This window comes from Cydia fagiglandana, chromosome 6, assembly GCF_963556715.1.
Source record: "Cydia fagiglandana chromosome 6, ilCydFagi1.1, whole genome shotgun sequence".
NCBI lineage: Eukaryota > Metazoa > Arthropoda > Insecta > Lepidoptera > Tortricidae > Cydia > Cydia fagiglandana.
The window spans coordinates 18906086-18931523 of NC_085937.1; the positions used below are offsets into that span (position 1 = coordinate 18906086).

The 25438-nt window shown below is 44.0% G+C and overlaps 2 protein-coding genes across 2 annotated transcripts in view; one reads left to right on the forward strand and one right to left on the reverse strand.

Moving 5' to 3' along the window:
• The window catches only part of LOC134665450 (protein outspread), a 417047-nt gene that overhangs the window by 333470 nt on the left and 58139 nt on the right, over positions 1-25438 (forward strand). Inside the window, exon 4 of the mRNA XM_063522424.1 lies at positions 621-809. Coding sequence (XP_063378494.1) covers positions 621-809 — 189 coding nt within the window. The remainder of the gene's footprint in view (positions 1-620; positions 810-25438) is intronic.
• The window catches only part of LOC134665434 (uncharacterized), a 579666-nt gene that overhangs the window by 71442 nt on the left and 482786 nt on the right, over positions 1-25438 (reverse strand). The window lies entirely within an intron of this gene.

Below are 25438 nucleotides of genomic sequence, written 5' to 3' on the forward strand. Positions count from 1 at the left end.
CGGTGTTTCAAACGATCTTTAATTGTAGCTTTACACGAAATATACATTTAACATAACCGATATGATATTACCGATAGGTTAAGTCTTGCTCGGGCAAAAGGCTGCGTTGTCTTGAGATATTTTATGCCATTTATCGGATCATTAAATATTGACAATGCAATGTTGTTAATGCCATTGAGATAACAAATATTGTAGCAATAATTTATATAAAGGGAGTTTCGTGTATTGCTTAGAGTTTGTTATCACAATATTTTGACAGCATAGGGTATTACGCTTTTCATTTCATACTTTTTTTTAACTTCCACTTCTTAACCTGACTTTCGTAATATGACAATCTTTTGTCCATGCTTGCCACTTATGTTATTGATGGAGCCGAGCGAAGGTCTCCGTTTCAGGATGGACAAAAATGTTTTCGCATGATGGATGTTCTTCTCTATTACAGGTCCCATTTTTCGTGAAATATTTGTGAGCAGGATCGACAAGTTTTTTCGATTCTTTTTTTTCCTAAATGGCGGACTATGAGGTTCGCGAGGTCTACAGATCACAGAGCCACTAGTCTTATATCTCTGAAATATTGAGAAATTATAACAAAGAGTTAACCATGTTTTTTTCTTCCACAGCCAGACACAGTCCCACAAGCCAGCATCGACATGACCACGGTCCTGGAAGTGAGCGAGGCGGACTCCGTCACCGGTCATGCACATAGCCTGGCGGTGACGGCGCCGGAACGAGTCACCTTCGTGAAGGGAACGTGCAGAGAAGAGGCGAGGTGGTGGGCTGATGTGCTGAGCGTGTATCCGAGGAGTAAGGTAAGACACAACTTTATTTTATTTATTTGGGGCATCAACAGCAATACAGAAAGTACATGATACATAGCACAGTGAGCAAAAAACAAAGCCAATAACAGATGTCCACAATAATACATTTAATATACAATAACTAAGTGGAAACAACACAAAAAAAATGTTAAGAAAAAAGAAGGGAGAAAAAAATACATTTCACAAAGTAGGTGCATGGGCTTGCGTAACGTGTGTGTGTGTTTACGTGCACGTGTTTGTGTTCGTGTGTGTGTATTTGTCTGTGATAGTGTGTGGTGTGAGACGACTACGATGTATTTATTATAATTTACTTATTTATTTAGTTATATTTTGTCAATTGTCGCTAATTTTGGATTTCAGTAGCAGTGACCGAACACGATTCTTTAAAGTTGTTTTTGTGCAGTCGAATAAGTCGATACTACTAAATTGTTTATTATATAGTTTTAGAATACGATTGATGGGCGAATTTTGAGCATAGTTGGTATGAACTCTGGGTAGACTAAACAGACAACGCTCAGAATTCCTAGTTCTAATTGATGGCACTGAAAATTTGATATCCAACAGCAAAGGAGAACTGTCAATTCGCCCCGAGAGTATGTCGTACAATACAGTAATGTCTAGTAAAACCCTTCTATCCTGGAGACTAAGTAAGCGGTGACGAATACACCTTTATACATACTTGGCTTTTGGGCTGGATAGGATCTTGGATTTTCAAATAATATAAGTAAATAGCAAAAAAACTAAGGCACGGCACAGCCAAACCATTCCTTTTCCGAAATCTATGAGGTCAGTTTCGACCCCGCCATACTTAATCTTACAGTAATTTTTTTGCCACCCTGTGTATATTACTTAATGGTAAAAATATACTAAAGCATGTCAGATAAACGCGTGTAAGAGCAAAAGCTACACGATAGGTATTAAAAATATCCCTAGTAAATGATTGTAAGTTATAGATGTCAAAATATACCAACATAACTATAATTCATAATTTAAATGTAATAGCCGCGGCACCACAAAGGATTGTTTGTGATAAACTGGAGTATAATCTGAATTCCCAATAGCATTCTTATAATTGGTGCGCCCACGGCTAACGGTCATCAACGACTCAATATAGACACAAACAAACAGGCAAAAGTACCAGACAGATTCTGTATTAACAATTTGATATAGTCTGAATATTGTTTTGATACGACCGTGACCGTGACCAATCATGATTCAGCGTCAGCGACTCACGCTTTGTCAGAAAAGGGATGACACATGTTGAATTTTGTAACAAAATCAAGGTTAAATAGATAGATAGAAAGCAAGCAATTTAGATCAATATAAATACAAAAAAAATAGCATTAAAAATGTCTAACCTCTAGCCGCCCATACGTCAAACCATGCCAAGCAAAATGAAATTTTATTTTGTCAACACAAAGTTCAAATTAGAATGGAACAGGAGACCTTTTTATAGGTCTCTGGGCGGCTAGAGGATAAACTTGAAGTTTCTTTTAGCTTCCAATATTTAATAAATGGTACTGCTCAATTCCTTACGTTTTTTTTTAATGTATTCCATCGCAAATAGGTCTTAGATCATTTAGTAACTGGAGACGTCATGGCTGTCATTTTCTGTACAAAACAGTCTTGGCATTTTTGCGGGGGAAGGGACGTCAAATGTATTGCTGTTTCTACATGATCTGTACGTAAGTGGGTACGTAACGTACAAATAGCCAAGTCCACACAAAAGTTTGCACAATTGTGCAAGGTTTTCGGCAGAGGGGTAAGCTCTTAAAGGCGACTCCAGTTATTAAATGCTCTAACATATAGGTCAAAAACGCAATATACGGTGAACGTCAGGAAAGACAGCTTTACGTACCGTTTAGGAAGGGGCGTTTATCTAAAAAAACCGGGCAAGTGCGAGTCGGACTCGCGCACGAAGGGTTCCGTACCATAATGCAAAAAACGGCAAAGAAAAAAACGGTCACCCATCCAAGTACTGACCCCGCCCGACGTTACTTAACTTTGGTGAAAAATCAACTAGCTATCACGGTTCGTGAGATACAGCCTGGTGACAGACGGACGGACGGACGGACGGACGTCTTAGTAATAGGGTCCCGTTTTACCCTTTGGGTACGGAACCCTAAAAACTTGTAATTTAATGCAATCAGTAGACTTCTCATCATTTAATCAATCAATCAAACTTTTATTGATAAAATAGAAGTATTGTAAAGAAGTATTTTACATATCGCTCGCACTTATTAGTGCGCGTGAATCCTTTGGCACAAGTCAAGGTCGTATCAAAATAATATGAATATCAAAAATATAAAACAGGATAGGCTCCTCCTAATATGGCCCGGGTAATATAGGGTACATGAGAGGGGTAGGAATTAATGTTTCTATGGCTGTGTTCTGTCGTCGTTTATCTAGTGGGCGGGGTTGTTTATTTCAGTGCGTATGATGGGTACCAATACACGCAAACATAATTAATTAATTCCGTTTTTATTTGAAGTTTGACTGGAATAGTGTGGAATGTAACTTATGTAACTTGCTTTTTAAAAAGTATTATGGGGATAAAATCGTGATATTTCATCTGGTGTCCGGCCAAAATATCGGTTCAAACAGGTTTTAGCATAAAAACTATGTTTTGGTCGGTCTTTCTCTGTATTTATTAACTTAATGGTGCACAATAAATAATATTTACTTACTTACTAGGACAAAACAAATCTGCGGTTTTGGTTTTGACAAAAAAACCGGGTTAAGTCGGATCAAAATTTTATCTCCGTAAGATGGTGCTCGCACTTGTAAACAAATAACGCGTAATACACTGTAATGTAATAAAGACAAATCCTTCATTTAACTGACTTTCTAAGAACCGAGTGGCAGACAGGTTTATGTACACAATACACTGTGCTGCATTTGACGCACATTGTCTAAGATATCTTGTGATATGTGTCGTGCGTCATCCTTTTGACTGTGCCGCTTGGTGGCGCTTTGCGTGAGACGGTATTCATTTGTTTCATACATTTTTCTATGAAGACATAGCTTTCCTGACTCCTTATGAAAAAGTGTCGCTAGTTTTTGCCCATCTAATAACAAAAGCTGTATCATATTCAAGCGTATAACGGCATAAACGAAACTAGACCATTATATACTTTTTGTTTTATTGCACACTTCGTACATTATATACTTAATATGATAATCAGAGCTAGGCAGGGGTGAGCCATTTTGACGTCACTTATGTCAAGTGTATATATTAATAAAGATACACCTTAGAAATAAATATTAAAATAACACTTTATTAATTATAATTACACTAAAATAACAATGCCTTATGTACAAATAAACTTTAATAGTAGCATATGAATGGATATACATATTATTTGAAGAGGTTTACTAAAAAAGCTTGCTATAAAATTCATTTGTTTTAATGGCGACGTAACGATCATAGCGGAAAGGCAGCCTAAATAAAATAATTTCTTTAGTTATTAAATTACACCACATATACCATCGAATGACAAGGCATGTCCATGTTGTGCAAACTCTGAAAACAGCTCACCCCCGCCGAGCTCTGATGATAATATAACTAGGTAGGATATACAACTGATAATGAAAACTGACTCCACTCTACAGGCAAACTTCATGTAGTTTTGTGAAGCTTTGTTAACCTGTGAGTAACATTTATAATAATTAAATCAAACACAGATACTTGTTGTAGAATTTGCACATTATACATGGGACGATATTCGAAAAAGAACAGTAAAAAGATGTTAAAAGATAATATTTAAATAGTCCCTCATAACGCTACGTCTTACGTAGGCGAACAACGCGCGAACGCGGCGCGGCGCGGCGCGGCGAAATCAATCCTTTGATGCCCATAGAAGTGTCCTACGTAAGCGATCTCGTTGCGAACGCGGTGCGGCGCGATTTGCACGCGAATGTCAGGCGGCGCGGCGCGGCGCGGCGCGGCGGCGGCCGCTTTCGCCGCGCCGCGCCGCGCCGCGTTCGCGCGTTGTTCGCCTACGTAAGACGTAGCGTTACAGACTTACAAGCCTGCAGCTACTCGTACCTCCCAGCTCTCAAATATAACATTAGCAACATTGTATGGTCGTGCTTAAGGCTGATAAACTATAAGTATACCAATTTATTTGTAATTTAAATAATTCGAATGTATATTTTATTCAATGAATGTTTTAATATGTGCTGTCTCTTTTTAACTACCCCACTGAGAGGATATTATATTGTGTTGAAAATGAATGCATACATAAGTATTTGAAATATATAGCGGTATCAGTGTCACATTTTAATGTTTTTTTACTTGGCTGTGTGTTATTAAAGCGTACATTTGACTCTTATTAGTATTATTCATAAGCTTCGTCATATTTTACAAGCCAAGACAAGTTTTGGTTAAACGGTTGTGCCCCCTATTTTGATGTTTGCGTTTGTTTGAAAGTTATACGATTTAACAAAGCAAAATTTATGAATAACGGGGTTAATGGTTACAAAAAGTAATTAATTGGGTAAGTTATTAATTGTAACACGTATGTACCTATGTTTAACAAATAAAAATATTTATTGTTTGATTGAATAAAAAAATGGTTTTACGGCAAGCAATGTAGCATGCGTCAAAAACTATGTGGCACAGCACAGTGTCTCTTGACAGTCTTGACTTACTCATAACGTCTCTGGAATGACATTTAAACTGATTCTGCCGCTGGTCGCATTAAGCTTAATTCTTTGAAGTCAACGCGCTAATTACTTCTAAAAGGAAAGGATTAAGGGTTACCGCAGAATGATAATTACTATATAATGACGTAATATTGTTATTAATATTATCTTATAATCGTTTTAATTTTATACAATTAATCATAATTAAATGTTTTAAGATTATTCGGTTATATATATGGACCAAGGAGCGCGTGGAGCGTAATTTTTTACCCAATGGACAAATTTTTAATTACATATATCAAGTTTAAATGACATACTGTGTTTAACCATGTAATATATTTTCGTAAAAACAGATTTAGTTAAAATCGTGCACCATGTTATCTGAAATTATGAATATTTCAATGTCAAGAAAAAAAGATTCCGACGAATTGAGAACCTCCTCTATTTATAAAAGTCTGTTAAGAGCTCTTCAATAAAAATTAAAGAGAAGAGGCTGCCAGCTGTCTTCGTCGCTTTAAATGTGTGAAATCTGCAATTCAAATGACTGGCCATTTCACATAAACATGTAGTTAGACCGTCATTATGTAAAAAGCATAATAAGTAATTTTCCTAGGGAAAAGCTCATTATTTAGCACTTGGCTAATAGGGGCAATAAATTGAAACGTTCATAGAGCGACAGCCTAATGCGAGTGCGCGCGCGCAGGGGCGCTAGCATGCTTCGGGGAAGGACTTTAGATGAGGCAAAGACTCAAGAGTGCTTTTTTCTAAGGGGCCATCCATTAATTACGTCACACGTTTAGGGGGTGGGAGGGGGTCAAGAAAATGTGACATGTTGTGACATGGGAGAGGGGGGACTCACAAACATTGTGACGTCACTTTAACTTCATCACTATTCATCAGTAACCGAAAATTAATTTAAGTTTTTTTTTTCGCTGTACATTTAAATAATGAGGTTTTGGAAGTAGGTAATTTTCGTCCTAATTGGTTTTGTGTTATAAAATTACTAATATTTCTTTTACCAGAAATATTTTTTTATTCAAAAAATAATGCTGAGCTGAGTTAGTATTGCCGATTCCGTTGAAAACAAAATTGCCTAAAATGTGACGTCACACCAGGTGGGGAGGGATTTGCAAGATGTGACCAAGTGTGACAAGGAGGAAGGAGGGGTCAAAAAACCTAGAAATTCGTGTGACGTAATTAATGGATGATCCCTAACTTCTTTGAACTGCATAGAGGCCGTTAGGTATCCAATGTGATCTGTGTGAATACGGTCTATAGATAGGTTTTACAATCCAATACAAATTGGGGATCAGTTAGCGGACCGTCACTATTCTACTATAAATTACTCTTTTGTTAATAAATTATATTTTTTATAATCAATCAATCAATCCCCTGGCTCTTTCCCTTCAGGGTCAGCCCTCCTAATACATTTGCGCCAGTCATGAATGACGATTCTGAGTCAGTTCTGACGTTAAGCCCATCGTCAGCATATCATTGTTAATAGTCCTTGTCCAGGTTGTCGGTGGGCGGCCTCTTCCCCTCTTCACTTCATCTATGGCCAGGACCTTCCTGGTCAAATTATATTTTTTATAATACGACTCAATATTTTTTTGTTTTTTTTTTATCGACATAAAGGAGGTACTTACCTAATCAAATTGTTCTACGGATTATATTAATACTGTAGGGTAGGTGGGAGTTTCACTCAAACGCCAATGTCAACGATACTTTTATTGACTATGAAAACTTATACATATAGGTGCATACATTTATGGGTTCATACAAAACTGGTTACTTCCTAACTAACTTAATATCGAATAACAGACGGCAAGGTTGAGCACGCCTGTTACCGATGCAAATTGCCAAGGGACAGTCGGGAACCTATCGCCAAGGCACTAGCTAAACCTAGGGAGGTCAGGGAGAAGACTGCAAGTGGCTATCGAACTCCCGACCCATTGAGACTAGCCAAAGGACAGAGGTGTACCTATCGCTAAGGCAGTCGCTAGCTGGAATGATCTGATGCGAGTCGCTTGCTTCTTTCATGCCTCCCGAAGGGAGGCATGAGATGCCTTTCCATCCCTTTTGGGGATTTTTGGCGGTCTCTAATCGCCACCCGTAACTACGGGTGGGTCTATTTTGTGCCCTTTTTCTAAGGGCGGGAGCTTCGTGGCCGTAACTAGCCATTTGGCCTGTCATGGCTTTTTTTTTTTCATTTTCTCTGTCTGTCTGTGGCTACTTGGACTGCGGGATCCTTAGCCACTGTCTGGCGTGACTACTTCTCTCGCCAGTGCTCTAGGGAGCTGGCGTGATCGGCGGCGGTTATCCGGCGGGCGTGTGTGCAGCGGCGCGATGCCCTGTAGGTGTTGGTGTCTGGAGTGGTCGGCGCGCTCGAACATTCTCGACGATAGGTGGCTCACGAAGGCGTCCAGGCTCTGCCATTTCAGGCCTCGCTGAATATCTACGTTTCGCACGTAGCGGGGGGCATTGACTATGGTGCGCAGCGCCGCATTCTCCTGCGCACGCAGTCTTTTCTTGTGTGTTTCAGCCACCAGGGCGTACCATGCGGGAGCTGCGTACGTCAGGCGGGACCGTATATAGGTCTTGTATACCCCCAGCTTCGTGCGACGGGGGAGGCTGCTGCAGAGCACTGGACGGAGCTGGACTCGAGCGCATTTCACGCGCCGGATCACGTCGTCCACGTGGGGCTTCATGGTTAGCCGCCGGTCGAGTGTTACGCCCAGGTACTTGACCTGCGGTAACCATTCGATTTGTTCGCCGTGCAGGCGAAGCGGCGGTGGCAGCTGTTTGGTGTGGCTGGAGATCAGCGCCTGCGTTTTGCCAACGTTCACTGACAACCTCCACCTGGAGAGCCAGTCGGGGAGTGCGTCAAGGGACCTCTGGAGTTTCTTGGCAGCGTGCTTGAGATTGATGGACGCGGCGAAGAGTGCCGCGTCGTCCGCATAGAGGCCCAGCTTGACGTCTCCAACGACCGGGAGGTCGTCAGTGTAGAGGGCGTAACAGGCCGGCGAGAGGACGCTGCCCTGGGGGACGCCCGCGTGGATCGGGTGTTCTTCCGAGACGGCGTTCTCTACTGCTACTCTGAAGCGGCGGTCAGTCAAGAAGGAGGCCACCACCTTGACTATCCGCCTGGGTGCTTCGGTCTTCGACAGTTTGTAGATGAGTCCCTCGTGCCACACTCTGTCGAAGGCCTTCTCCATGTCGAGGCAGACGGTTGCTGTGTACTCCTTCCTGTTCATGGCCGCCGTCATGAAGTGAAGTACTCTTGTGAGCTGCAGGGTCGTTGAGTGGCCATCTCGAAAGCCGAACTGCTCTGGCCTTGGCTCGATGAAGGGCTGGAGCTTGCCCAGCAGGAGCCGCTCGAACACCTTGGAGAGGGTGCTGAGCAGGGTTATTGGTCGGTAGCTCTCCGGTCTTCCTCTGTCCTTTCCGGGTTTCGGCAGCATTATCACCCGACCAAGTTTCCACGGGGTCGGGTAGTGCCCCGAGCGCATGATCCCATTGAACAGGCGCGTCACCGCCACGACGGAACGCAGTGGCAGGTGACTTAGTGCCGCGTTCGGGATCTGGTCGGGGCCCGGGGCTTTCTTGTGTTTGCAGCGACGGAGAGTTCGCTGCACTTGGCCGGGCGTGAAGAAGACCGGGTCGTCTTCTTGTCCCAGTGGCTGCTCGTGGAACCTCTCCAAGTGTTCAGAGACTTCGCGGTGGTGTGCGTGGTCCTGGACTGGGTTGGGCTGGAACTGTCTGCTCAGACACTCGGCGAAGATCTCCGCCCTGTCCTCCGCCTTGTATCTGGGCAGTCCGTTGGCGTCCTTGAGTGGGCGAATCGAGTCCCGCGTCGTGCCGAGTTGACGGCAAAGACGGTGGATGGAGGGAACATCACCGTCTATGGACGCGATGTGACTCTCCCAACTCATGGCTGCGTGGTTGCTGAGCTCCTTTTGCACCTTCTTCACGAGCGTGTTGAGCTCCGCTCGAAGGGTAGGGCATCTTGTTGTTTGCCATCTTCTCCTCAGGACGTGCTTGCGCTTAATGAGATCCAGGATCCTTTGTGGCAGGAGAGGGCGTCTCCCGTCACTCCGGATGGTGTGCGCTGCTGTGTTCAGCGCGTCCTGAATGTCGGAGGTGATGGCGGCGGCTGCACTCTCCACTTCCTCTGCTGAAGAGACCGCCAGGGTCTGGGGTTTCCCCTCCATGGCTTCGACGTAAGTCTCCCAGCAGATACGGCGTCTGGGTCTGGTTGTGATGGCTCTCACGGGTAGGTCATCTAAGGTCAGGAGTACTGGGCGGTGATCCGATGGTAAGTCGGGTAGGGTCTCCTGGCCGATGGCTGCGTTGATGTTTTTATGTATCGCGAAGTCGATCGTGTCTGGCCCGTGCACGACGTCGTAGTGCGTCGGCTCTTCGGGTCCGGACACCCCGAAGTCGTGGTCCACGGCGGCTTGATATATCACGCGGCCCGCTGCGCTCTGCCTCGACGCGTGCCACGCTTGGTGCTTCGCGTTCCAATCCCCGGCCATGATGATCGGCAAGGGGGGACTGAGAAGCTTCAGCAGGTCTCTCTGCAGTGTGCCGGGTGCTCCTCCCGGCCTGTAGATTGCGTAGAGCCGGAGGTCGTGGCCCGAGACTCTGATGTCGACTCCCAGAGCATAGAGGGAGTCGAGGGGCTGGTATTCCACCGGCTGGTGGACGATGGACCTCCGGACTAGGACTGCGAGGCCCCGGTAAGCTGAGCCATCCTGCCGAAGCTCCTCCTTCCTGTATATGACGTAGCCGGGGATCTTTAGTGCGGTTTCGGCGCGCAGGAACGTTTCGGACACCAGCATCACGTCCACGTTCTGCACTGCGACGAAGTTGCGCAGGAGTCCGATCTTCGACCGTAGCCCCTGCGCGTTCCAGTATACAACGCGCAGACTATTGAATTTTAGTCCGCGTGTTGAGGGCAGCTGTGAGCGCCTGGGCCACTGTCGCGAGCTGCGCCGCGAGGGCGGCGAGGTCGTGAGTGGCGGTGGGCGTGATGTCGGTGTCTGGTGCTGGATCTCTTTGCGGTGGTGGGGCAGTGGAGGTGGAGGATTGGGCTGGCACTGCTGGCGTGGGGGCAGCCTTCTTCTTCTTCTTTTTTGGCTTCTTCTTCTGGGGTCCGGGCTCCTTCGCCTGCTGCGGTCTGTTCATCCCCCTTTGGGTGGGGGGGTTCGCCGACGCCATCAGTGTAGCTGGCGCCGACTCTTCCACCGTGGGCTTGGGGACCGTAGCGTTGGTTGTGGGGCCCGGGCGTGCCGGGGCCGAGAGGGCAGATCTCCCGGCCTTCCACAGGCGGTAGGCTATTTTGTAGGAGGGGCAGTTCCTGTGATTGCCTGGATGGGGCCCCCTGCAGTTTTTGCAGGTGGCCTGCTGGTCGCGGGGTCTCGTACACTGGCTGGCCCAGTGCGGTTCGGCGCAGCGTACGCAGGCAAGCTCCCGATGACAGCCGTGTGAAGAGTGGCCGAAGCCCTGGCAACGGTGGCATTGCGGGGGCCCCTTCTTCCCTCGCCACGCCTCCACTCTTATTTTCTTCATGTGGAGAAGCTCCGACACCCCATAGATGCCCGCGTGGTCCCGAGCAGGCCCCGCGAGCTGCACGAAGTATATGCAGCCCGGGCGTCCCGCTCTCGCGTTGATTTGCTTCGCATATTCTACGGGGTGTCCTTGCTTCTCCAGGGCGTTCATTAAATCCAGAATTGGAGTCTTCTCGGGGAGGCCCCTGACGGCCACTTTCATCCGCTTCTCGTCATCCAGCCCGTAAATGTTGAAAAGTGGCTTGATGACGTCTGTGGCCTCCCCTTTTTTCTTGGCTTCTTCAATGGCTGCTGCTGCCGTGTCCTCCAGCTTGGTCAGGTGACGTATCACGAGGCGGTATTCCTCCTCGGTACGGGGCTCAAAGAGCACGCCCTCTCCCTTCGGCGTGGTGAAAGGCGACTCTCCGAGCTCCTCGGCGATATCCTCCAAAACCTTCGGCCAATTTGGTAGAATGTCTGCGACGATGGCGGGGTATTTGGGTTTTTTATTTTTTTTTCTACCCTCGTCATCGTCGTTGCAAGGCTGCGTACTACTATCGCTCTTTTTAGTAGTGTTGTTATTATTTTTTTGGTTGCTGTTTTTTTTGAGAGTCTCATTTTTTTTTGCAGCCTTGCTGCCGTTGGTTTTGGAGCTCGCTGCTGCTGCGCCCGAGGGGAGGGCGGTGGCGGTTGCGTAGCTGGTACCGGGGGCCGCGGGTCGTTGCGCGGGGGCTCGGGGGGCTGCTGTTGAGGGTCCCGGTGTGGGGGCCATGAAGGGGGCTGAGTCGCTGGTGGCTGGGGCCTCGGTTGGGGGTCGCTCAGGTTGCGGTGGGGCTTCGGGTCTGGGCCGAAGTCTCGGGTCCGTGGGCGGCGAGGTATTATGGCAGATCCTCTTCGTGTCCTGCCTGGTGGGGCTGCACTCCGGCTTCCTCTTGACCGCCGATAGTTGGAGTAAAGCCGGGTGCTCCCCGAGGAAGCGCAGGAGGGCGACGTCATCTGGGGACAGCTCTACCTCCTCTCCCAGGGCGTGCTCCCGCAGCCTGATGCAGGCCGCGGTCCATGTCTCCATCGCGGGAGACATGTAACCGACTTGCCCCAGGCGGGCCACCAGGATACGGTCATGATCCAGTAGCTCGCGAGGAGAAAGTCGGTCTAGCTCTTCCTGCGGGATCGGTGAGAAGGTGCGTCCGGGGGCTGCATCTTCTGACTGCCACGGCTGTGGTGAGCCGTCACGGTCCGTTGTGAGGGCATCCGTGAATTCGGCGAGTTCTTCGTCGGTTTCGGCGGCTGGTGTGGGCTCTGGCATCGGTGGTGTTGGTGCGGGTAGTTGTGGAAACCCGCTTTCCTGACTACCCACATGCCCCGCGGTGGCGGGGGGGTTGGTGTCTGACGGCGGGTTTCGTGTGGGTACTTCGTGAAACTCACGTTTGGAACTACCCACCCTAACCGAGGGGTCGGGGGGGGGCCGTGAGTTTCAGCGGTGGGGCTGCGGGTGGTTTTAGAAAACCGTGTTGACGACTACCCACCCGCCCCGGAGGGTCGGGGGGGTGCTTCGGCTTCTCGTCCATGACGCTCGGGCTCAGTCGGTCTTAGTGGGCGGTGCCTGCGCGACGCATTACTGCCGGCCGTAGTCCCAGACAGGGGTCCCTTTTCCAGGTTAGGCCGTTTTAGCGGCGCCTGGAGTAGTTTCCACTGTCTAGGGCGACCAGTAGCGGGTGCAGTGGGCAGCTGGCGTTCCCCTCCGGCGAGGCCGGGTGCGATCCGGCGAAGATTTCTTCGAAGTCCTTGCAGGATGAGCTGGTGCTGGCTTTGGGGGTGCGTCCGAGTGAGGTACCAGGGGCTCTCCGATCTGATGCGGCGCGGGCTGCGGCTTTTATACCGCCCGGTCGGCGATCGTCGTGCGCGCTCGGTGCTCCTCGGTGGCTGGCCGGTGTGAAGCAGTACTGTGCGAGCGAGAAAGTATTCGAGCCTGTGCGTCGTGAGAATTTGTATTGTTACATTCTCCCCCTCTGGTACTCGGTAACGTCCCGTGAGAGTACCAGGATCAGTATTGTTACATTCTCTCCCTCTGGTGCTCGGTAAAGTCCCGTGAGAGTACCAGGATCAGTATTGTTACATTCTCCCCCTCTGGTGCTCGGTAACGTCCCGTGAGAGTACCAGGATCTGTATTGTTACATTCTCTCCCTCTGGTGCTCGGTAACGTCCCGTGAGAGTACCAGGATCTGTATTGTTACATTCTCTCCCTCTGGTGCTCGGTAACGTCCCGTGAGAGTACCAGGATCTGTATTGTTACATTCTCTCCCTCTGGTGCTCGGTAACGTCCCGTGAGAGTACCAGGATCGGTATTGTTGCATTGTCTCCCTCTGGTGCTCGGTAACGTCCCGTGAGAGTACCAGGATCAGTATTGTTACATTCTCCCCCTCTGGTGCTCGGTAACGTCCCGTGAGAGTACCAGGATCTGTATTGTTACATTCTCTCCCTCTGGTGCTCGGTAACGTCCCGTGAGAGTACCAGGATCTGTATTGTTACATTCTCTCCCTCTGGTGCTCGGTAACGTCCCGTGAGAGTACCAGGATCTGTATTGTTACATTCTCTCCCTCTGGTGCTCGGTAACGTCCCGTGAGAGTACCAGGATCTGTATTGTTACATTCTCTCCCTCTGGTGCTCGGTAACGTCCCGTGAGAGTACCAGGATCTGTATTGTTATAGTCTCTCCCTCTGGCACACGTATGTCTGAAGAGAGAGTAGGTACTAGGACTTGTGTAGAACGATGTCTCCTTCAGTTTCGCCAAGTTGGCACTATCCTTACAGTTACTGCCTGAGAGGGTGTTCGACGGAACCCTCCCCCTGGAGTGAAGCTGGTCTGAATAGCATACATCAACTGTATTGGTGTTACTGTGGATTTTCTGTTGCTACTATGACTTCTTGTTGTGTTGTTGCTACCTTCTTTAGATGATTCGTCGTTTGCCTCCTTATTTATTTTGTACAGTCCCATTTTACACGTAGCGTAGTTTAGAAAAATAATGTAGGGTAGATGCAACTTCTTCTTTAAAAGAGTGGGTAGTTGTCATTGTTGAGCGTGACAGCTCACAATAATGTAAAAACCAAGGGACAGTCTATGAACCTATCGCCAAGGGACCTAGGTAAGTCTTGGAGAAGACTGCAGGTGGGCTATCGAACTCCAGACTCATTATGACTCGCCAAAGGACAGAAGGTGTACCTATCGCTAAGGCAGTCGCTAGCTAAGTGATCTGATGCGGTGCGGGCTGCGGCTTTTATACCGCCCGGTCGGCGATCGTCGTGCGCGCTCGGTGCTCCTCGGTGGCTGGCCGGTGTGACGCAGTACTGTGCGAGCGAGAAAGTATTCGAGCCTGTGCGTCGTGAGAATTTGTATTGTTACAATACAAAATTGATATAATTCGCAAAATCGGCTGCGTTTAGGTACTTCCAAAAGCAGCCGAACGAGCTGTGCTTGAATTCATCTTTACACCTCAATAGAAGAAATAAAGCAACACTTCAAGTAGAGGTAAACAAGAGGCGGTCTTATCGCTAAAAAGCGATTCTTACAGACAACCTTTAGGTAGCGGAAAAAAGTGAAGCAAAGTGTGAGCGGAGGTAGGTTTAAGTGATTGATAACAGCTTAAAGGTCTCCTTTTATACGGCACGACACATATCAACACAACACTAATCTAATTTCCGGCGAATTTTTTATGGCATTTGCCCATGATTAAAACGTGTACCTAAATAGTTATTTACGATACAAGTGCGAAAAAGAGGAAATTCGAAACGAGTGGCGATAAATTAAAACTCGACCGAAGGGAGTGTTTTAAAACGACACGAGTTGCGAATTACCTATTCGCACGTGTATAGTACAACGTTTTACAGTACATATGGCCTTTTAAACTTTTGACATACGCACGAAAAGTGCTATTTTACGCACTAGTGCGGGAAAATAGAACCATAATTGACCATGCATATGTACTGTAAAATATATTATAAGAAGTATAATTTTGCGCTAGCCTCTTCGTAAATTTAGTCTAACGCCAACACATGCTAGAGCTGAGCGCATTACAAATGTAAACACCGTGTTTGGGCTCTTCCTTAGTGCGGGTAATGGTAGCGCGGATGTGGAGAAATTACGCTCGACTGTATTAACCACTGTACGGCGCATACTCACAGGAGAAAAACAGAAACATAACGAAAAACGACACAACTTAGGAAAAGGGAATAGAATGAATAATCGACCAGTACGTGCCATTGCATGTTATAGATAGGTCTTAGAGCATTTAATAACTGGAGTGGCCATTAAGAGCTTACCCCTCTGCCGAAAAACTTGCACAATTGTGCAAACTTTTTTATGGGCTGACAAGGCTATTTGTACGTTACATACAAATCATGTAGAAATACATTTGACGTCCCCTCCCCCGCAAAATTCAGCAGACTGTTTCGTAAAGAAAATGACAGCGATGACATCTCCAGTTACTAAATACTCTACGAGATAGGTAGATAGTTGATCATTGTTGATTTTTTCATTGAGAATGACATCTGTATTTACAATTTATAGATTGCGACAGCGACAGAACGCGACCTATTTACTCTATTCTATAGTTACCCTTAGGTACCTATTTGTGTTCTGGCGGTTCGGTTCTGGGCTCGCCCGGACGTCTTTTTAAAGTTATCCAACGATCAGCCATTCGTTGACTGCATTCGTCATCCCTGCGATATTCCCATTTAATCTTAACTTTTTTATGGTGTAGGAGGTAAACGAGGGGAGGCCTTAGCCCAGCAGTAGGCTAGAAAAAAAAATAGGTAAACGAGCAGACGGTTTACCCTCGCCCATAGACTTCTGCAACTCACAAGAGGTTGCAAGTGTGTTGCCAGCATTTAAGATGTGACTACCCTCCTTTCTTGAAGGTCTGAAGGCCCTATCGGTCCGGAAATAGCGCGGGTTAATTCCACAGATTAGTTCTGGAGAAACGCACAGTTGAAGGCTGCCGACCATCTAAATGGCGAAGATGAAAATGTTGTCGCGTACTGAAGTCGGTCTCGAAGGAGAACTGTGAAATTTAGTGTGCCAAAGTAAATGTTCGTAATATCCGTCTCCCCGAGTGTGCGGCGTGCTTAAACGATTATCGTTGGCGTGCACCTGATGAGTGCGAAGTGCGAGGGCGGGGCGTTCACACTCGCCAAACGTCTTGCTTCCGGAGCTTAATGCCGTGCGCTAAACGTGTGATATTACACAAAAACATGTTGACTAGATCTGATCTAACTTCATCATTCATCATCATCATTTCAGCCTATATACGTCCCACTGCTAAGCACAGGCCTCCTCTCATGCGCGAGAGGGCTTGGGCTATAGTCCCCACGCTAGCCCAATGCGGATTGGGGACTTCACATACACCTTTTGAATTTCTTCGCAGATGTATGCAGGTTTCCTCACGATGTTTTCCTTCACCGAAAAGCTAGTGGTAAAATCAAATGATATTTCGTACATAAGTTCCGAAAAACTCATTGGTACGAGCCAGGATTTGAACCCGCGACCTCCGAATTGAAAGTCAGACGTCATATCCACTCGGCCACCACTGCTTAACTAATCTAATGCTGATCTAACTTAGGGGTCATCCATTAATTACGTCACACGAATTTCTAGGTTTTTTGACCCCTCCCCCCTCCTTGTCATTCTTGGTCACATTTGGCAAACCCCTCCCCCCTAGTGTGACGTCACATTTTTTCTACAAAATCGCCAAATCGAATTAAGTAAGTAGGTTTAGCATTAGAAATTAGGTAAACAATCTTGAAGTGTCTTTTAATTGAAAAACACATTTTAAAAATAAGTTACGGCAAAAATGTAACAATTATGAATCTAATACGATCATTTATATTCTTCTGCTTTCATAAATGATAGTTCCTGATTTTTAGTAAGATTTTTTCAATTAAAAGACATGCCAAAATCGCTTATCTTCTTCCAAGTTCTTTCTAATGCTAAAAAAACGAACTATAAGTATTATTAATATTTTTGATGATATTAATATTAGTAATTTTATAACCTAAAACTGCTTAGGAAAGAAAATTAAACGAATAAAAACGATTATCGTTTTAAAAACTTGTGATTTAAATGTACAGCGAAAAAAATAATTTAAATAAAATTTCGGTTACTGATGAAGTTAAAGTGACGTCACAAAGTTTGTGTCTCCCCCCTCCCCCATGTCACAATATGTCACATTTTCTTGACCCCCTCCCTCCCCCTAAACGTGTGATGTAATTAATGGATGACCCCTTACTAGACTAAAAAGAAGTAAAAAACGGCAGGACAAAGATTCCAGTGGAAAACCGTTGAGTTGAAAGTGATGTTCGCGCTATTCCGGTCCGGACCTTCAAACCTTCAAGTAAAAACGTACTCCCATATAAAAGGCCGGCAACGCACTCTTTTGGATATAATTTGCAAAGTTTTACAGCTAGTGCTAGCTAGTAGTAGTTCTCCTCGCATTGATGTTTTTTTTTTTTTTTTTTTTATTATGCATGGGTTTACTCATGGCCACAGACTAGCCGAGGCGTAGACGTGGCCTACGATGGAGCGAGCTCGCCCAGAAGGTGCCTGTTCACTCTTGATTTGAAGGTGTGGTGAAAACTTAGCAACGCTCAAGATTTCTCTAATCGAGACTCTCGCTACGATCATGGTTCAATTTTGAAATCTTTCGCCTGATCGGATATCAATGCCCGAGGAGTAAAACAAATAACTATTATTTTTATTTCAACTTGGTTAAGTTGAAAACTAACGACGAAGACTATTTACTGCGATTCGAGATTATTCTTAAGTGAGAATCTTTAATCCAAAATTATTAAATTTATAATAATAATATATATCAACCATATATTTTTCGATTTATTGGGGCGCGGGGCGAATTTTGTGAATAGTTTTTGTGTTAGTTAATAGTTGTGTAATTTTAAGTAATCTGTATAAATTAAATACATTTACGTCCATTTATCTATTAATCGCTCTATAAAACCGATAAAAGATCGATAGTAGCCACGCTTCTGCTATATATAACCCAATCAAGCTCATCATTACCTAACCAATGAGTTGATCACGTTTCAAACGAGTCTACCCATTGACCACAGGAAGCCAGCGCCGGTTTTTGCGATCCGTACTATACTGGTCTATTCTTTATTCAAAAACGAAGTATGTTGCTATGGAACTCTTTATAGAAACGACATTTGGACTTTGTTGTATCTTTAATCAAAAACGACGTATGTCGCTATGGAACTTTTTAAATAAAGAACAAATTTGAGTGGCAATTTACTATGGTGAACATGTCTTAAAAAAGTACGTCTTATGTCACTATGGAACTCTTTAATGAAGGGACATTTCGACGTGGCACTGTACGGTGAACATGTTTTGAGAAAGACGTCGGTGAGTCAGTCATCTTGATGACTGTGTTTTGTGGAAGAGGAGACAATGACACTGAGTGGAACTAGTTTTCTGCCCTTCTTTTTGTTTGCGGCACGAGTTTCATTGATTCGAGGTTTTGCTCTATTTTGTGACGGTGCCGGTTTAACCAGAAAGCCTACACGTCAAAATCTAGTTTTGGTATTCATTATACACAATCGTCTGTGTTTTCTTTCCTTCTTACGCTGATTTTGTAAATTAAGTTGGCTTAAGTCTTAATTCTCTTTATAATAGTAACATGCGCTAGTCTTAAGGTTCAGAAAAATATACATATACATACAATAAATAAATAATAATAATAACAGCTCGACCTAGTTCCACAGCAAGCTCAATAAGGCTTGTGTTGTGGGTTGGGTACTAAAGAGTGGAAGAGTAAAAGAGTGGGAAAATTATAACGAAATTAAAGAGTGGGTATAACTGAAGAGATACGTTCTGGCAAAAACTACATTCAGTAGTTCGACCAATTATTTTCAATGAAAAACTAAATAAGTAGCAATAAATAGTACGAAGATTTCAAATGCATCTCGCGATCAAGGAAGCACTCGATACCATCATAAACTCCTTAGGGCACTCTCACACTAACTCAAGTAACTCAACTCATGTGGTGACTACCAATAAGATATAATTTCCAACGTCCTTACTGCCCTTATTACTCCAAGTGAAAACGTTCCTTGCCAATCAGATATTAACGTTGGATTTAGAAGGACGATTATTGAAGTCCTTTAGTGGGTTTATTTATTAAAGCCAGTCATTTGCGACCATATTAGACGCAGGCGCAAAAACGCGTCCGCTTGACGGCTGCGGCTGTCATGCGCTGTTACTCGCAGAGCAGATTAATACACAGATATAATGTGAACCAACCAAGAGCATGTCGGGCTATGCTCAAACTAAGGTTCCTTAGCGGTAGTACCACATCAAATTGACACCATATACCAGTAGATATGCAAACTAAAGTTCGGAAACTAGAAACGACAAAATGTCGAAAACTTTACTAATGAAGAGAAATAATATAGGTACAGAGCAGTTCAAAATACCGATAATGTGAGTTGTACGAGAGCATATCGGGCTCTGCTCAGAGCAGGGCTCCTTAACCGGTACATACAACATATCCGGTTTCATATAGTGTCCATCGAAGGAAAGATTAGCAATGATTAATAAGATGATTTTTCACAACATACAATGGCTGTAGATTTGTGGGAAATACCTAGAAAAACAAACTAACTAACTATGATGCTTTTGCAGTTCTATTTCTTCTTTCACATCCATCCTTATTATGTGAATTACGATAGTAAGTTTATCTTTCCGTCTGCCAGGGACCTTATCATGGTTAAACAATTGAACTGCCCTTGTTGAAATTTGGCACGTGGACAAATATTTTGAAAATCCATCTCTGAAAAGAAGTAGGGTTAATTATTATGACCTATTTCGCGGGACGAGTTGCTAAAGCCCCACATTTGATTGATATTTTACTAAAACGATGACAGCCGACCAAAAAGGCATTGCCCTGGTTAAATTGTCAAACGATCCAACTGGTGGATGACATCATGCGCTAATGCACATCTGATCGCCGGCTGCGTGCGCGCACCTAATTGTAACTGGGACGCGCGGTTTCAGGAACCTGTCCCAGTTTGACACCAGTATTACAAACGCTTGCTGAATTGATCGCTCCAACAAACCATTATACGTGCGCTCTTCAGCGCGCATACAGTAACCTTCGTAGGGTTGCCATAGGTACTGCCATTAACTCTGACATGTCTCTGTCTCTACTTGCGGTCGATTATCTAGATTCTAGATAACTGCCAGCTAGACTGTGGTGAATGTCACATTAGGTTGGTGCCCGTTGACCGACTCACCCGTGCTCGCTTAACCGAATGGAATATAGATCGAGTTGCAAGTTTTCATGCGTCGGCGTAACAAACCTATTCTGGATAACACAATTTTTTTTATCCAAACGGTATTTTCCAGCACAAAACGGTACCTATCTCCTAATTTTCTTGAAAGTATAGGGTTTGGGCTGTGGCTATAATAGTCCCCACGATGGTCCAATGCCGGTTAGGGACTGCTAAATTTCAAATGATATTCTGTACACATGTTCTGAAAAAATTATTGGTATGAGCCAGAATTTGAACCCGCGACCTCCGGACGAAAGTTGGATGTAAGATCCACTCGGCTACCGCTTTGCGTATCTACACAATCCATGCTTAATATTATAAATACCACAGTGTCTGTCTGTCTGTTACCTCTTCACGCTTAAACCGCTGAATTCAGTTGAAATTTGTCGAAGTCCCAGGCAAAAGCTAGTAAGTACATAAATACTGAACAATTTAAAAACGCCATCATCTCCCCAGCACCCAGAATCACACCTCGACTATTGTCCGAGTGACCTGAAACGTCGCTCGTTTGATATTTACGCCGAAATCGAGTTACGGCCAGATCGGACGGTTACTCATTTCGGTTTACATCTGTCCTATTTTACTCAGCTAATAAACTTCTGCTCGGTTTAGCGGGCTCCTGTTTTATACTGGTAAACTGATACTGGTCGATAACAAGGATAAAGGAATATTACGATAAGACACGTAAAGTCAGCGACGGAATATAATTATTGACTTGGCTTCGACAAACGGTCAATATGTCTGAAGCTTATATCTGGCTTTGCATATTACCCGATACACAATTTCCCGATATTAAAAAAAGTTGTGTTAATAGAAGTTGTGTGTACATAATACTATTATTAGTATGTATGCTAGTTTTTTGAAATAAAGCTTTTCATTGCATTTCATTTCAAAAGTTGGTTAAAATCAAAATTTATAATTTCTATACTACTTATGTCAAAACTTTTGTGCGGCCATATAATATTATTGGGCGTTGTCAACATACGCGCCGCTGTACCATGGAGTCGCTCGCGGCACAATTCTGGTCAATTTTGAGCTCTAGTCAGACTTTCAATATTTATTCCAAAAAGTGATGCAATAGGTATTAAGCATACATTTAAACCTCTTTTTATATTACTTGTATACACATGTAGGTAGATACAAAGAAATAGCTTATAGTTATGACACGTAATACAAAGGTGAAAAATTTTATATTCGGAATAATCCAATAGAAAAATGATATATAGATTTATTAGCTGCGATGACCCTAATAAATTCATTCACAACTAGTTTCACAAATAATTTTCCGTACAAACCTGTACACAGAAATCGGGTTCCTAAATTGACACTTCGTACCTGTTACCTTCATAACCAGGCCACAGTGCCAATCATCCCATTGTCCTAGAGCGAATTGTTGCCTTAAGTGATCTCAACTTTACATTATAGTATCTAAATGACTCATTCTCTATGTGTATTATACGGAGATAAGACCTTTCAGTTTCGAGCGTTACAATAATTGCAGTTTACTCAAACACAAAAGGACGTAACTTGTATGAGTTTTATATTGAATTGTGTCGTTTTAAAACAGATAGTTGCACCATTTCAATGCAAAGTGGGTCCTCGTAGTAGCCGACATACTGACCTGAGCTAACCAGATAATTATACGGCAGAGTGCTAGGTTTTAATGGGCAATCGCACTTAAACTGATCGGAGAAACTGGGTGTTTTTGCAACTGATTAACGAGATATTGCCTCTAGCAATACGGTGTAAATGTGACTATCTAAATAATATAAATATTATAGGAGAATCTTCCAAAAGAGGAAGAGGAAGACCCCGCCAAACATGGATAGCTACCATAAACAAGGACATGAAAGATGCAAATGTCACTGAGACAACCCGGGACAGAGCGTCCTGGCGAAGAAGCACTAGGAGAGCCTACCCCAAATGATAGGATAAAGGCTAGGCGGACAGAGAGAGGAGAATCCTACACAAATCGTCTTAGTCCCACATAACAATACAAAACAGGATTACAAGCGCCGAAAATACTCAGCCCGGTATCTCACAAGGGTTACCATATGTCAGGGAAATCCTGACATGGCAACCCTAGACTCCCTCTTTGTCCAGCTTCTGAATTGAACACGAATTGTGTAATTAATGTCTTCATCGTTTTGTTTATATCTGTTGTGAACCATGATGACCTTGCTGACGGAAAATCTGCATTTCTCGGCCATCTTCCATTGATAGGTATATGTACCATATATTAGCACAACAACTAAACCTCTTAACATAATAGTATACTGGTATATCTGAGGCAAAAGGTCTTTAACTGTTAGTGAATAAGTTCCAACTACCAGTGTCGAAAGCTGAGCTATAAACGTGGTGTTTGATTCTATGTCGATGAGCTTACCCAATTAAAGTTATTGCGGTCCTTAAAAGATAGTGTTTACGTTACTAGATAGAAATCAGTATTAATTCCAACTAAAACAGCAGTATCAAGCTAGTAATAATGTCAAAGGCACGGCTGGAGTTGGCTGGAAGTGCCCAACTGGGCGTAGCACTTGGCGGGAAACTTAGAGCGGTCCGACTCAAAGAGCCTAAACTAAACCTGGAGCTACCATGGTTACCGGTACAATTTGACACTAGGTTAACGGTTTAACTGGTTAACTCCGGGTTAGTGGGATGATGCAAGTGACCATAAGGAATAAAGTCTGCAGATTTTGGAATTTGGTTTCGAATTGTAAAATGATTAATGTACTTTTGATTTAATCTTTTTGCTTACAGTTTTTTAGATATTGACCATTATCCTACTTTTCGCAAATATTGCCTAATTGCCCGTATAAACAAGTTGTCACAGAGTATCTAACCCGCGGTGACGCAGGCGGCTGCTTTTTCTGCGCGCGCGCAGTTCAGTGCAATTAAGGTTCAGCCATCGATGCCGCTAGCCTGTACAAAATGAAATAAAATATTATAAGAAGAAAAAGGTAGATTTTATAGTGGCTCTGTGTGCTGTAGATCTCGCGTTCTCATAACTTCGCCGCTTAGAAAACACTATATTGACTAAAAAAAATCGTATAATTATCCATATCCAACCTGCTCACAAAATTTCACGAGAATTGCTCTACGACTGATTCAGACCAGTGTAAATAACTTAATACAATTAATAGGATAAAACGGGAAGACAAAGTTTTAAACAAAATGTCCCTACTTTAATCGGCTTTTTCTTTTCCCATTTCCTTAACCTAGGTACCTTACTTAGTGAGCATAATGATTAAAAAAAATTAAGCCATAAAACCCTCCTTCTGAGTCTTCTGACATATTTAAAGCAGATCAGATTTAGAAAGCACTTGGTCTGAATGGCATCCCCTATGGTGCCCGAAGAAGATTCTATAGATTCTGCTCGAACCTGAAGGATTTTTCAATAGAACTGACCCAACCATCCACATCCAGTTTGTATGACCGCCGGTATTCCCTCCCATGTTCTCAGTTTTTGCTTCACGCGGAAGCACAGGCGCGGATTCCCCGCCCATACTCGGCGTCCCTACAAACTACAACCACCAATTAATGCGACGAATTGATAGCAAACTAGATTTTTACTACCATTGTATGCTAAGCGAACAAGTTGTGGAAATTTGAGACCATGAAGTTGCTCAGGCTGGTTAACTTAAAAGGAAGTAGAGTTTTCCATTAAGGTGGGGTAATTTCGAAAGCGGGATCATTTTGAAAATGGTAAATATATAAAAGCAATTTATACTTTAGCAACACTTACTCGTACCAAGTAGGCTTGTGTTACTTGTGTAGTACATATACTAAAGTCAAAAAGACGCAATTCCCTCCGCTGTACTAGACCGACTTATTCCCTAATAAAATTCTTAGTACATTTTAGTACACTACAACCGTTACATAGTATACCTAAACATAAATAGACACAGTATCGAAATGGAAGGTAGTTTATCAAAATCAGGTATATTGCATCTGTTCTAATAAGAGCCCGTGACAATGGCACAAAAATTTTGAAAAGTTGGGAATCAAAAATACTGAAATGAGCAGGTAGTTATTTTATTTTTGTGATATTAGCGACCCATCTCGGCTTAACAAATTACAAGAATCATTCAATTGATTATTAAAAACCTCATAAAAATCTATTGAGTGGTTTTTAAGTTTATCGTGAACGTACATACACACAAACAGACAGACGCGGCATGGGACTTCCGTTTTATAAGGTGTAGTGATTAGCGAGATGTTACAAAAATTTTAATATCGATCGTGGGGAACAAGGAAACCATTCATCATCATCATCATCATCTCAGCCTATATACGTCCCACTGCTGGGCACAGGCCTCCTCTCGAGCGCGAGAGGGCTTGGGCTATAGTCCCTATCGTGAGGAAACCTGCAATACATCTGCGAAGAAATTCAAAGGTGTATGTGAAGTCCCCAATCCGCATTGAGGAAACCATTAGGTAAAATAATTTATTCTGTAACTAACACACTGTTGTTGCATTAAAAATATGAAAACAACAGTAAGTACAAAAAATAAATCTAAGCTATCTACGCCTCCCGGAGCGTTCTCACAATATCGATATTCAAATTAGAACTGTATCTTATATAGATCCAATAAGCTATTACATCACATGCGCCGTGGCTATAGCAAAGGCTATAGTTGGCTATAGTAACTATGTGTGGCACTTAACGAAATATTCGTGTAAAAAACCTCGTGATCGAGGGGCGATGGCCTCGGATCTCGCTGAGGTGCGCTCCTCTTTGAACCCAAATACTTACACCGTGAAGAATTACGAGTAATTAATTTTAAATTCCAGCACTATCATATCGCCCTCCGGGTTGGAAGGTCAGATGGCAGTCGCTTTCATAAAAACTGCCTTTGCCAATTCATGGGATTAGTTGCCAATGAGCCGGCCAAGTTGCCGGGATAACGCGAAGAAGATGATGATGACTATCAAATCGCGTAGCGTGGTACGGACATGTAATGCGGAGGGATGAAAGTCATGTGACGCGAAAGGTATTAAAAATGAGGGATGTAAGGAGGAAGGAAAACCGAGGAAAAGGTGAATGGATTGTGTGAGAGATGGTATAGAAAGAAGCAGGTGAATG